The sequence below is a fragment of the Calcarisporiella thermophila genome (assembly GCF_041956535.1).
Source record: "Calcarisporiella thermophila strain CBS 279.70 unplaced genomic scaffold VTP21scaffold_20, whole genome shotgun sequence".
Taxonomy (NCBI): Eukaryota; Fungi; Calcarisporiellomycota; class Calcarisporiellomycetes; order Calcarisporiellales; family Calcarisporiellaceae; genus Calcarisporiella; species Calcarisporiella thermophila.
Window position 1 is genome coordinate 242,478 of NW_027192210.1, and position 12,390 is coordinate 254,867.

At 42.0% G+C, this 12,390-nt stretch overlaps 5 protein-coding genes across 5 annotated transcripts; 1 reads left to right on the plus strand and 4 right to left on the minus strand.

Annotated features, from left to right (window-relative positions):
• Nucleotides 1-149: 149 nt before the first annotated feature.
• VTP21DRAFT_4872 (uncharacterized protein) lies at nt 150-2,697 on the minus strand (the record flags this gene model as incomplete). Its single annotated transcript, XM_069395331.1, has 9 exons — nt 150-523; nt 596-928; nt 986-1,155; nt 1,223-1,484; nt 1,549-1,627; nt 1,691-2,063; nt 2,132-2,234; nt 2,303-2,382; nt 2,450-2,697. 9 exons carry the CDS (start codon nt 2,695-2,697, stop codon nt 150-152), a joined length of 2,022 nt encoding a protein of 673 aa, XP_069248488.1.
• A 625-nt stretch (nt 2,698-3,322) lies between these two features.
• On the minus strand, nt 3,323-5,217 carry VTP21DRAFT_4873 (uncharacterized protein; the record flags this gene model as incomplete). Its single annotated transcript, XM_069395332.1, has 2 exons — nt 3,323-3,547; nt 3,610-5,217. 2 exons carry the CDS (start codon nt 5,215-5,217, stop codon nt 3,323-3,325), a joined length of 1,833 nt encoding a protein of 610 aa, XP_069248489.1.
• A 749-nt stretch (nt 5,218-5,966) lies between these two features.
• On the plus strand, nt 5,967-9,006 carry VTP21DRAFT_4874 (uncharacterized protein; the record flags this gene model as incomplete). The annotated part of the gene is made up of 10 exons (XM_069395333.1): nt 5,967-5,999; nt 6,071-6,162; nt 6,223-6,535; nt 6,602-6,678; nt 6,743-6,994; nt 7,059-7,299; nt 7,377-7,904; nt 7,967-8,617; nt 8,682-8,756; nt 8,821-9,006. The coding sequence occupies 10 exons, from the start codon at nt 5,967-5,969 to the stop codon at nt 9,004-9,006; spliced, it is 2,448 nt and encodes an 815-aa protein (XP_069248490.1).
• Nucleotides 9,007-9,274: 268 nt separating this feature from the next.
• VTP21DRAFT_4875 (uncharacterized protein) lies at nt 9,275-11,661 on the minus strand (the record flags this gene model as incomplete). Its single annotated transcript, XM_069395334.1, has 10 exons — nt 9,275-9,531; nt 9,594-10,121; nt 10,186-10,335; nt 10,407-10,462; nt 10,519-10,625; nt 10,684-10,775; nt 10,846-11,316; nt 11,381-11,417; nt 11,478-11,573; nt 11,638-11,661. The coding sequence occupies 10 exons, from the start codon at nt 11,659-11,661 to the stop codon at nt 9,275-9,277; spliced, it is 1,818 nt and encodes a 605-aa protein (XP_069248491.1).
• Nucleotides 11,662-12,214: 553 nt separating this feature from the next.
• VTP21DRAFT_4876 (uncharacterized protein) lies at nt 12,215-12,379 on the minus strand (the record flags this gene model as incomplete). The annotated part of the gene is made up of 1 exon (XM_069395335.1): nt 12,215-12,379. A coding segment is annotated over one exon (165 nt), but the record flags the coding sequence as incomplete, so codon positions are not given.
• Between the last annotated feature and the right edge of the window lie 11 nt (nt 12,380-12,390).

Genomic DNA, 12,390 nt, shown 5'->3' on the forward strand with positions numbered 1-12,390 from the left:
AAAATTAAAAAAAAAAGAAGCTCCCGAATAAAAAGTAATCAAAATAGATTTTAGAAGAGTAGATATAGTTTTTTTTAAAAGAAAATAATGCACGCAAAGTAAATCCACTAAGAAGAGAGAAGAAAAATGAAGAAATCTATTAAAAAGAGTTAATCTCCGGGCTGATATAACTTCACAACTGCATCCGAGCCGGCTGATGCTAGCCAAGGTCTTGTTGGATGATAATGCAAGCTCATTACGCCCTCATCGCCCTTGCGACGATGTGACGTGAACTCCTGCACACATGTATACGTTGCCAAATCCCAAAACCGTATCGATGCATCATGCCCACCCGATACAAATACCGAACCAGCTGGCTCAATATCCAACGAGGTAACTGAGTCGAGATGAGCGGGCATCGAATGGGTGCAAGAACCAGTGTTCACGTCAAAGAAGCGGATATATTTGTCTTCATGTCCAGAGAGTACGAGTGGCATAGTATGGTGACTCACAATGCGGTTGATTTGAGTGGCGGGGGTTCCATCTAGGAAACGAAAAGGAATGAAAAATAAGGACCCTTCTTTGACTAGCCGCCATTGCTCAATGCTGTACTTACCATAGGTTGAAGCACTTTCAAAGGTGCTCACGCATTGCGATGTCTCCAGATCGAACATCTTAATCACAGAGTTACTGTATGCAACTAGTATTTTCTTCAAATCGGTGTGACAAAATTCAATCGAAGTTGGCACAGGGGAGTTTGTGTCCTGTGCATAGAGAATCGAACTACGCAGCGGAGACTTTTCTGCATTCGTATCCCACAGCTTAACCGTGCCGTCTGCAGAGGCGGACGCGATCAAGTATGGTCTGCCTTCAACATGAATAGGGAAGGCTCGGATATCCCAGATAGCATCCGTGTGTCCAACGTAAGTTGTTATCTGAAGACTGGGATCTAGATTATAGGTGAGATATGTGCTCCTTCTTGCTCATATGTTATATTAATACTAACCATAAGATGTATAGGCACCTCGATCCATTGAGGGAAGACGCCACACTCGGATAGTGGAATCCACACTACCAGAGTAACAGCGACCCTGATTACCCGAAATAATAACCGAAGTCACCATGCCTGTATGGCCGCGGAAAGTTATTGCAGGCTCCAAGTCTTGAGAGGCAGATCTAGTAACAAGACAGGTGAGTTCATGATTTCTCATTTTGTGTCTACTTATTACAAAGTTACACGAACCTCTTATTTCCTGAGGTGGCATATCTCCGTAAATTCCAGATCTTCACCGTGCTGTCATCCGAGGCAGAGGCAAGTATAGGCTCTGAAGGGTGAAAAGACACGGAGCGCACTACATCCAGGTGGTTTCGCAACACAAGCTTACTTCGCCAGACTTTCGTGTCAACAATATCTTTCTCAACACTAGGTTTTGCAGGTTGGCCTTCTGCTTCCTCAGCAGTTATTGTAAGATTTGCCAGCTCGTCGACCTGTAGTTTAGGGCGAGCTAAAGTAAAAACTGGTTATCGCAATCGTCATTCTTCCTAAATTTAATTTTCTATAACGCATACCTTCGGTATTTTCACTTCTAGCCATAATTTTACGAATGCTTTCTGGAGAGAGCTGAAAATTACTTTGAACATCTTGAATCTAGGTTGACATATATTTAAGGACGAGTAGTTTTTAGAATTCTGTCAAAACAAAATATCTCACCAGCTGCTCTTCACTAACTCCCTCTTCTTCATCTTCTTCGGCCCCTTTCATGCTACCAGTGTCGACTGTTCCCTTCTCAGCTTGTGCCAATTTTGTGCCCTCATCAATAGATGGAGAAGGTTTTCCAGTAATAGCTGAGGGTGACAGATCTGTAGCGGACATGATTCCACCGGCGCCAGGCTGGTTTTGGCCAAGATGTGTCTCGCTTAAGTGTACCGCATCAACTGTATGTGGTGAAAGGAAAACATCGGAGACAGCCGGTTCTCGCGAATGTCCAGCGGTGCCCATCCAAATGCCACCGGTTCTCCAATTCTTAAGCGAGTTGGTAGTGTCGAGAGCCGCGTTAGATAAGTGTGTAATTTCATTGAGGCACCTTAAAAAAAAAATAGGGTGAAGTTTAATGAACTGCCGCATATATTGCGATATTCTAGGGAAGCAAACATTTTTAGGTATTCTCTACTCTTTGAAAGCTCCTTTGCCTCTGCAAGCGCCTTACTAGCGAGCGCTGATAGATCCTCAGAGGCATTTTGTGTTGTTGATGTATCTATTTTAAACAAAGAGGACTCAATTCCTTCAGAATACTCAAAATTAATGGTGTATGAACCAACCAACCTGCAGCACGATTTGGATCGCTCATTATTACTGTCGTCTCATCTGCACTGCTTGAAGTGCCTGAGGAAACGTATTTTTTCCTATTGAATATATATAGAATAATCCATTTTCTTTTTTTTTTCACAGTTTAACCAAGAAATAGTGTACCTCTCCTGCATAAGAGCTACTTCCAACATCTTTATCCGTCTCATTAGCGCATTTTTTAGATTCTCCATGCCGCGCCTTTCACCCTCTAACGCTGCGATCCGGGCCTTCATCTCCGTACGCTCCAATTCCCACTCATGCCGTTCGCGTTCAAAACGTCGCCACTCGGACTGTAGGAAATGAAGTACAGAGGGGAGGGTATGTTCTGATGGCTCGGGATCAGTAGGCGGTCTAACGATGGTTGTATTCATACAAATGGGCAGTGGGAGAAAGAAATATGGAGAGAGGATTTGCGCTTAATGCAATATGTATTGAATCGTAATTATAAGCTATTAATAAAATGAAGGAAAAAAAACGGGAAAAACAATTGCTTGCGTGTTATTGAGTTACCCAATTTTCCTCTCCAATTTTCTTGCCAAAACCAAATAAGATCTCCAATCCCTTCTACTGACTATACATAAAATTCATAAAATCCCAATAAAACTAGTAAAAATGGGGTAATTCAAAAAGAAAGACGAAAGCAAAGGCATTAGAGCTATATAAATATGATTGGACTTGCTCCTAAGTAGAGTCGTGACCCGTTTGAGACGGTTTTGTGAGGAGCTGGTTTATTGATAATTTATCATATTCTTGAAAAGATATCAAGAGCCTCTAACCGAAGTTTTTTTTTTATTTTTTTTTTCTTTGATAATATATAAACCCCTTCAATGCACAAGAGTCATCATACATCAAAGCATAAACAAAGAAAAGAGACAAATAGTGAAAAGCAGGTAAATATAACAGAGAAATTAAAAAAAAAAATGAATAAAAAAGATATTTGGCAAAGAGAAAAAAGTTATTATTGAAATGGACAACTCACAATAATATATTAGGTACCTAATTTTGATCCTCCAATTTGAAGAGAGTTCTAAGTGTTAGTGTTATATCTGAGAGAGATGTGGGCGTATGCTTGGAATGGTGAGTCGGCTCAGAGGTATTGGGCTTCTGGGGAGAGAATGCCGACGTTGATTTGAGAGCATGAGGTCCGTGGTGCGAGTGATGTTTAGACCCAAGCAGGCTCAGAAGCTCGCGAGATTTACGTTGAAGGGCAATGTTTTCGGCCTTTATTACGGCCACTCGTTAATATTATACTCTAAAAGCTGTTGCAGTGGGATGATACTTACATGTGGTTCAGACTTGTCTTTGGCTTCATCAACTTCCATACGAAACATCTCTCCTTCTAATATGGTAGAGGGGGTGGATTGGTTAACCGCAACAGATGGCATGGAAATAGTACGCGAGCGCAAGGAGATTGGAGTTTCAGATAAAAATGTGACAGGCAGACCGCTAGCCGAGCGAGGCATGCGAGTGGGGGAATCTAGTGGAGGAGGAGCGGAAGAGAGAGGTTCTCCGGATGGACAAAGTGACATTTCCAGCGCTGAAATCGCTTGGCTCCATGAATGGCCACCAAAAACGGGGGCAGGAAGGGCGCTTGGGGCAGGAGAGTTGTGGAAGGTAGGACCAGCATACAGTTTAGAAGGTGAAGTTCCCTCAGCGAAAGGTGATGTATTGCCTCCAGAGCTGCTGCCAAGTTCAACCAACGTGTTGGAGCGGCGTCGGCCTGAGCGAGCAGAATGGGAGGGGGTGTTATTTGTACTGGGTATTTCAGGCAGCGTATCCAGTGCAAAACTTGTTAATTTACGGCTGGATTTTTCTCCAGGGGGATTCTCAGGGGCAGAAGCGGGAGAAGGCGTGGGCGTTTGTTTGGTCTTGCTGACTTTCTTAAGGCTCGAAGTGGAAGTTGGGGTAGAGGAGGAAGTACCAGAAGCGAAGGGATTGGGGGGCATTGAAAAGCGTTTATGTGTATCACGCTTGAGATTAGCCGTTTTATTCTTGGATGGTTTCGTTGGAGAAGCGGAGGCCAATTTTTCGCTACGTTCTTCATAGCAGGGATCCTCGTCAGTGTCGTGATCGGCAAGGGCAGGGAGCTGCTTCGTTGGGCTACTGCTGAGTTCTTTCTCGCCCTCTTTCTCGAGCTCCTCATCATTTCTGTGAGACTGAGAGCGCCTGGACTTCGATTTAGTAGATGCAGGTTCCCGTGCACGGGGCTGTTCAGGGGATATTTGGTGGTTCTTTTTCTTTCTCTCATGTTTACTATTAGTGTTGTTTTTTTCCTTCTTAGCTCTAGCTTCACCATTTTCACCCTCGCCTCCGCTCAAAACTTTTCCTTCAAGTATATCCTTAGCTGGATTCGGTGCAGAGCACTCCTTCGCCAGCAAGTTGAGTATTGGCGCACTCTGAGGGCGTTTCATGATGGTTACCGAACCCGGTTCGAGGGGTGGTGCAGCTTTTTGCCGATTTTCGCCAGAGGAATTAAGTTTCGTTGTGACCGCAGTCGCCGCCGCTGATCGACATTTTTTCCCTTTTTTGCTGCCCTTATCCGCGATTGCTGCTTTTTTCCTTGCTGAGCAGGGATTGACCGCCGGAGGTAATACCAAAATTCCAGGCACGTGTTTTTCATTCCCAGTGCCGACTAAATCGATAGAGAAGGGATCTTCGAGCTCGTTGCGTTCTGGTGGTGGGGACGAAGGAGCAGTAGGGTGTTGTCGTGACTGTCGTTTACCCTTCGTATGAGATTTATTCATCTTGCGCGTGGGTGATGAGGAGGATATAATCGCAGGATTTAACTTAGGAGATCGATTTGCACCTTTCCCCAGTTGTTGTTGCTGTTGCAATGAAAACTTAGCGACCGCACTATTGGAAAAAGAATTTTTCGAAGTAATAGAAGTCATCGTTAATTGATCAGGATTTTCTATCGGATTTCGGTGAGGTTGGATGGTGCAGTAATGTAATCGAAGAGGATGCCGGAGACATTCGCCGTCGAATGGACATAAAGGAAACTTAAAATAACGGTGTGGGAGTGGGCTTGAAACTGGAAAGCACACAAACGAAGTGAACAGGAATAGAAAGAAGGGAAGAGAGAGGAGCTAGGGTCGGATGTATATGATAAAGTGATATACTTGTTCCGCTTTGATTAAATTTTCAGCAGGAGAGTTCGAAAGATTTAAAATAGTAAACAGTATTTTCCGGAGAACAGTAAAAAGAGAAATGTAAGTCACTATCGTTGATGCAAGAAAAGGAGAAAAATTTAACAATAAGTAAATGTGAAAGTGTACTATGAACAGATATAACCTGTGTTGTGTTGGACAGAGAAAGAAAAGAAAAGATGCGAGATTGGGGTTCGTCATTAATTCTAAGCCACAACAGTATAGGGGAGAAAGGGATCGATGACCACGGGGATTCCAAAGCCACAGGTGGATAATAGAATTGACGCCAGAGTGTTTCGAAACTACACGTTGTTTTTTCACTGAAACGAGAACATAATAGGTGAAAAGAGGGGGAAGCTTAAAGTCCCCTTTTTTTTTCTTTCATCTGTCATTCTTTCAATTTTGCATTTAGAGAATTGCGTGGAGGGAAACTCTTCCCTCAATCTCAGAACTTTTTCCATCAATATTCCCAATAAATTTAGAAAATTCTAAGTATGGAACAGTCTTCATCAGCCTTTGTAGAATGGGTTAGTTTTTAAGAGTTAATATTAGTAATTGCTACAATTAAAATTTATAACACGCTCTTGGTCTTCAATAGATCAACACGTTTGCAGATAGCATCTCACACTCCATCCATCACATCTCTGAACTTTCCGATGGAATTGTATTGTTCGAAGTCTTAGCTGATATGTAATTATTATTCCATCTGCCAATTTCATTGTGAATACACTGATGTTAAGTTTTAAACAGCGATCCTAAATGGTTTAAAGCCATTCGCCAAGCTGATATCGGAGACAATTGGGTACTCAAATTTAACAATCTCAAGAAGCTGCACAAACTGGTTACGCGTTTTTTCGAAGAGGTTTTGGGCCAGTCAACTCAAGCGCTTGAACCCCCAAATCTTAATTTAATAGCCAAGGAAGCCGATGCAGGCGAATTGCTGAAATTATGCCAACTTGTGATTGCACTAGCTGTTCAGAGTGAAAATAATCAGATATATATCGAACGGATTCAGGGATTAAGCCAGCGTGCGCAGCACACACTGATGTTATCAATTGAACAGGTTATTACACTATATTGATCCGTCAGAGAAAGTCAACCCATTGTTGATTTCTAAGCTTTGATGTAGGTGATGAAAAATCTTGGAAACTCTGAATTTGGCTCTGAGCCAGCAACTCCCCAGCGAGAACAATCAAATTCCTACGAGTAAGCCATATTTCTTTCCAAATAGCTGTTCAACGCCTCGTGATATAACTTATGTCCAATTTAGTAGCGGGCGGTTTTATTCACCTCAATCTGACTATAATCGTCTATTAAAAGAGAAAGAGGACTTGGAGAAAGCATACAAACAACTAATCGAGGAAAATGGCCAGCTGCAATATAAATATGAGGAGATGACATCAGAGAAGGATGAGTTAAAGGTGCGTCTAAGGGAAATGGAGCAAAGTGTGGCGCAAGCACGCGAAACAGGTCGGCACGATTTTATTATGAAAACCGAAATCGATCATCTGAAGCAGGACCTGTAAATAAGATTCTAATTTTTATAGTTACCATGATTATTAAAATAAGCTACTATTATTTTCTAGAGAGAGAAGCGAAGAAAAACGACAAGAGGCTGAAATAATGATCGATTCGTTAAACCAGTCAAACATCGAGCTTCAGCGGAAGGTTGACGAGCTCAAGAAGGAGGCGGAAGAGGTTGTTCGTTTGAAAGACAAGCTCTATGAATATAAACACGCGGCGGATAAACTTCAGAAGCAGGAAAACACAATAGAGAAGTATCGCAAGAGACTGGAGGAAGCAGCCGACCTTAGGAGACAAATCAAAGTAACTTTTCAAAATTAAACGTATTATGACTTTAATATGGTTAGTAAATGTCATCATGTTTTCTTTTGGTTTTACAGACATTAGAGGACCAAAACCATAACCTTGTGGAGCGCAATCAGCAAGTCGAAGACGAATATCGCAAAGTCCTTGCATTCAAGTCTCTCATGGACTCATATAAAGAACAAGTTGCAACGTTAGAGGGGAAAAATTCCGAGTTAACGCGCCAGAAGAACGAAATTGAGTTTGAACTGAAACGAGTCACATCCCGTCTCGAAGTAATACATGAAGAACAAGCACATGACCAAGAGACAATACAGCTTCTAGAAGAGAGATTGAAGGAATACGAGCTTGGAGGAGGACTGTCACTTGCATTAGGAGGAGCTGCCAGCGAGGGAAGAGAAGGGGCTGGTGGGGAGGTTGTAGGGACTGCTCTCGGAGATGACTTGGAGGGAACTACCACAACTGGACTGAAGCTGAAGATTTCCAGGCTTGAACGGGAACTAAGAACGCTTAAAGAGGAAAAATCGGAGGGCGGAAGTTCTCGTGCCGTTGTTCTGGAACATTTGTTAGAAGACGCAAATCGCATGAAAGCTAAATTCGAACAGGTTGGTCATTAGCTGTTGAACCCTAAATTTACATTCAATTCTCAATATCATAATATTACTAGGACTATTTGCAAGTGCACCAAGAGAAACTTCAACTCGAGAATGAGTTGGCGCGCATTCGGAGTGGTGGAAAGCTAGAAGATAGCGAATTCTCGCTAACCCTCCGCACCCGCCTCAACGAATACGAGAAAGAAACATCAGAGCTCAAACGCAAGCTTGCTGAGACCGAGGTGCAGCTCAAGGAGACTCGTAATGAACTGACGGTGGCCCAATCGGACCTCAATCTACTTGGTAAGGATCAGCTCGATGCAATCGCAGAAATTAAGAAGCGCAACGCAACCGAACTAGAGCGGCTACAAGAAGATCACACTGTCTTACAACAGCGCTCATCACAACTTGAAGAGCAAGTCAAGGAGCAGCTTGAACAGGTGAATCGACTGCTTCGGGAGAAGGATGAGCTACAGCGTCAAAACATCGAGACGAAGGATCAGCTGCTAGAAAAAGAAAAACTCAACAGCGATATGAAGGCAACCCTCGCTGCCTTGCAATCGAACGACAATGAGACAATGAAAGCGCTCAATGCACAGCTGCAGCAGGAGGTCGTAACGCTACGGGAACAGACCCAGCAAATGCAAATCAAAATGCAGAAAGCCAAGGAATTCATTAAACAACAAGATAAACTATTCCGAGAAACGAAAATGGGAGCTCCCAAGGTGAGTTATATACACATCTATTTTTGGTTATGCAAACCAATTCATGCCGACCATTTTTAACTAGGAAAACTTCGACGAGGCAATCCAATCACTCAACGCGGAGATCAAGCTTCGTGAAGATGAAATTACTAGACTCAGGGTAGGATACTCTCATACAAAATTAGAAAAGTACATGCTTTATTATTTTTATTTACACCTCATAGAAACAACTTCACGAAAAAGATGTGCTTACTCGTCGCGAACAACAGCTTATTCTCTCTGCATGGTACGATATTGGGCGTAGGCTGCAGCGCGACAGCTTGCCGGCTGCTCAACGAGCGCCATCTACACCCGTTTCATGGCTCGGGCAGCAGAGACGAAATTTAGATGCACAATTAAAGAGACGATGATTTTGGGGAACTAGTTTTTTTTCTGAGTATAATTTTTTTTTTTGATTTAATTTTCACTACTACAATTTTAATTGTTTAAATAAACGATAGCACATTAAATCTGCTCTTTTTTTTTTGTCTATATTACTGTCTTTAGCAAAATGAAGATTTAATAAGAACGATAACAGATGATATAAGATATATAGAACATATATATTTTGAAGCCCATCAAATATATATAAAAAATAGAGATGGGAACACATAGTTTTCCCTTTATAACCTTGAACAGTTAATTGGGTACCCTCATATAGAACAACAAATATGCCAGTCTTTCAAGCGCCGGTGTTCCCTCATCATCCCTGGATACCACTTCATCCTCGGAGGCTGGAGTAATGACTGTGTCATCAAAATGCAGCCACTCTCCATTTTGACGTAACACATCACACGTATAATGGCCACCTGTTGCTGATTTACCATGGTGATAGACAACCCCGAAGAGTTTGTATTCTGTGGGCTGAGGAGTGCGTCGAGCAGGGGATATCATTTCTAAAATTAAGCAAACTTCAGCATTCATGATCATATCATTGCTTTAAAACAAAACTACCCACCAGGCTTAATCGTCAATCGTGTAGAGTATTTGATTTGCTTGTGCAACTTCTGAGTCCCTCCTGCAATACTGTCATATACAAACCGCTTTAAGTGTATGATTAGCACAGGTGGTAGGGTTTCTAAGTAAAGTTGTGCCGTCGCATCGATTCTCCCTTCACTTGTTGTGTATTCTACAGACTCTGGAGTTGTCATCTCGTGCAGGGCATCTTCGATCGTGCAAACAGTATCGGATTGTATATCTAATTTCAAAGATTGGAACGGCTCTACTTTAACTGAATCTTTTTTGCCAGGACATTTAAGTATGGATCGGAGGCGACCCACAAAGATACGGGATATCGGAGTCTCTGCAAACTCTGTAGAACGCATTGTAACGGTCCTGTTTTTCCGGCCAACTTCGTTCCATTCGTTGTCCTGGGAGAGAATAGCCGTTGCTGCAGATGTGAGTTCGGGTTCCAATAACGCTTGGCACTGATAACTCTCATCGCCAATTTTGTAAGTTTCAGTGCGGTACAGAGGCGATTTTGTAACTACTTGTGAAAAAAAAAAATGTAAAAAGCCAGTCGAAAGAGATTATCGAATCGAATAAATAACCTGTCAGAAGTTCCTCGTGTAAGCCATCCAATAAATATAGTAAAAATTCTTCTGCATCCTCCTGACGCCCCTTAATAGAATCGAATCGTTTCAAACCCCTTAGAGTATCGTAGATGTATTCTGGCACAAATGGCGCTCCGTATTCTTCATCTGGCAACGGCAAACATTATACTTTGTAAATCAGTTGCTCTCAAACAAACCAAAATATGTCAAGACCATACTCATAGTACTTGGATCGGACTCTCCAATTGCTTGAAATTCATTTAAAAACATGATCCTAAATGTTGCGAAAATGAGCAATTAGGTATTATCCATAGAGAGCTAAACACTTACATAGAATCCAAGAGAGGGGTTCTGCTTTTAAAGCTATGCACTACATGTGTACTAATTGCGCTTATTAGGTTGTAAAAAGGAGCACAATGTGAAAGAGGTTGGAGGACCTATTATTCACAGTTGTAAATAGGTGATTCTTTGTATAGATGTTATTATAGAATTTACAGCATTCATGAAGCAAGTGTTGCCGTTATTGATTAAGCCGCGGGGCTGCAATAATCGGGAGTTAAAAGTGGTCTCGTATCGCTTGATTACATCTGGAATAAAAAAAGTATGAGGGCATCAGTAGAATGCACTAGTGTTGTCCTATATATGTGGTATATTCACCTCCAATTCCAGTGAATTTAACATTCCCGTTAACATTTATTGGGAGTTTGTTCTGAGGCGGAGAAGATTTCGAACTGGGTATTGATTTGGTGTTCGGCGTATTGGTCTTAGCTATATCTGCCCAGGATTTCTTTACTGGCATTGCTATTGTCGGTGCTATTGCTGTTGTTGCTGTTGTTGTGACGGAGGTGGTTGTGGCGTTTATGGTTGTCGTAGTAGGTGTGGCAGTTGCCACGTCTGTTCTAGACTTATCGGTTGTATCAATTGGAATAATGCCATTCGGTTTGGTTGCGTCAGACATAGAAGTGGTATTAGGGCGTATAGATAATATGGGGGAGGATAACGGATTGGACTCGGTGGAATTCTGTTGTGAAGTTGTTGATGTTTGTGTAGTATGTGGAGTAGAACAAGGTGAGTGGATCAGCGACTTCGATGCTTGCCCATTCAGGTACTTTGATGTTTTAACCTTATCTATAAAAAACATGCCAATATGTTAAGAATACAAATCAAGAGTGCACACCTGAAAGAGGGTTACTTTTTCTTGATGATTTCGCTGTGGAATACGCTTTACTCTAAAGAGAATACCATGCATTAGAATTCATGGGGGGAAACTTATTCTAAAAAAATTGTACCGGAATAACGAATTCTACCGATCCTCCCCCCGCCATGACCCTTTTGCGCTCCTCTTGACTCAACGATCCAAATTGTTTCCCCGGTACCACTTGGTACTAAAGGTCGTTTCGCCAAGATTACGATACCAGTTAAACAATTCCAATGATCCATATCACTTACCTCTCTTCTTGTCGAGAGCTGCATCGCTGTATATTATATAAAATTTTAAAATAATGGAAAAAATAAAAACGAGAAATAAAAGAATAAAATAGAGAAAACAAAAACTATAATATATACACTCAAGTATCAGATTAAAGTGGAGCAGAAATAGACATTCAATTGTAGAATCAAGGAATGAAGCGAGATCTACAATAGATCGTAAAAGCTACCCCTCTTACACGTATTGGAGTTGCACGTATCCAGATAGAATATGGAATAAAAGCTCGGTCGTATTCTTAATGGCAAAGACAGTTAGACGATTAGAAAACGGAAAGCGGGGAAAATAATCGCGCCGAACATAAGAGAATAAACAATTCTGAAGTTATTATGACATTTTGTGACGACTAGAGCTGCGCCTTGCCAAACAATTTGCTGATACTCCTATACTCTTTAGCATTACAGAAGCCAAAATGGTACCAAGAATTCATTTATTAAAACTAAGGAGAAATATATTTGACATCCATTCATCAGGTTTTCTTTCACCTTACTCCCAGTAAAGCAAAATCCCTTGTTTTTAATAACAAATTTTCGAGCAAATTTATGCGTCCCAGCTGGATTCTTGGCCGGCGGCAGCAAAGGTCGATTCAGCCCAGTCCTGAGCGCTTGGAAGGGCCATATCGGCGGAAACGCCAGGGGCAATGCCCTCAGCGGACCATTCGGCAGTCTCCTCGGCGCCCCAGGCACCCTCAGCAGCTCCATGAGCCTCAGCCTTGG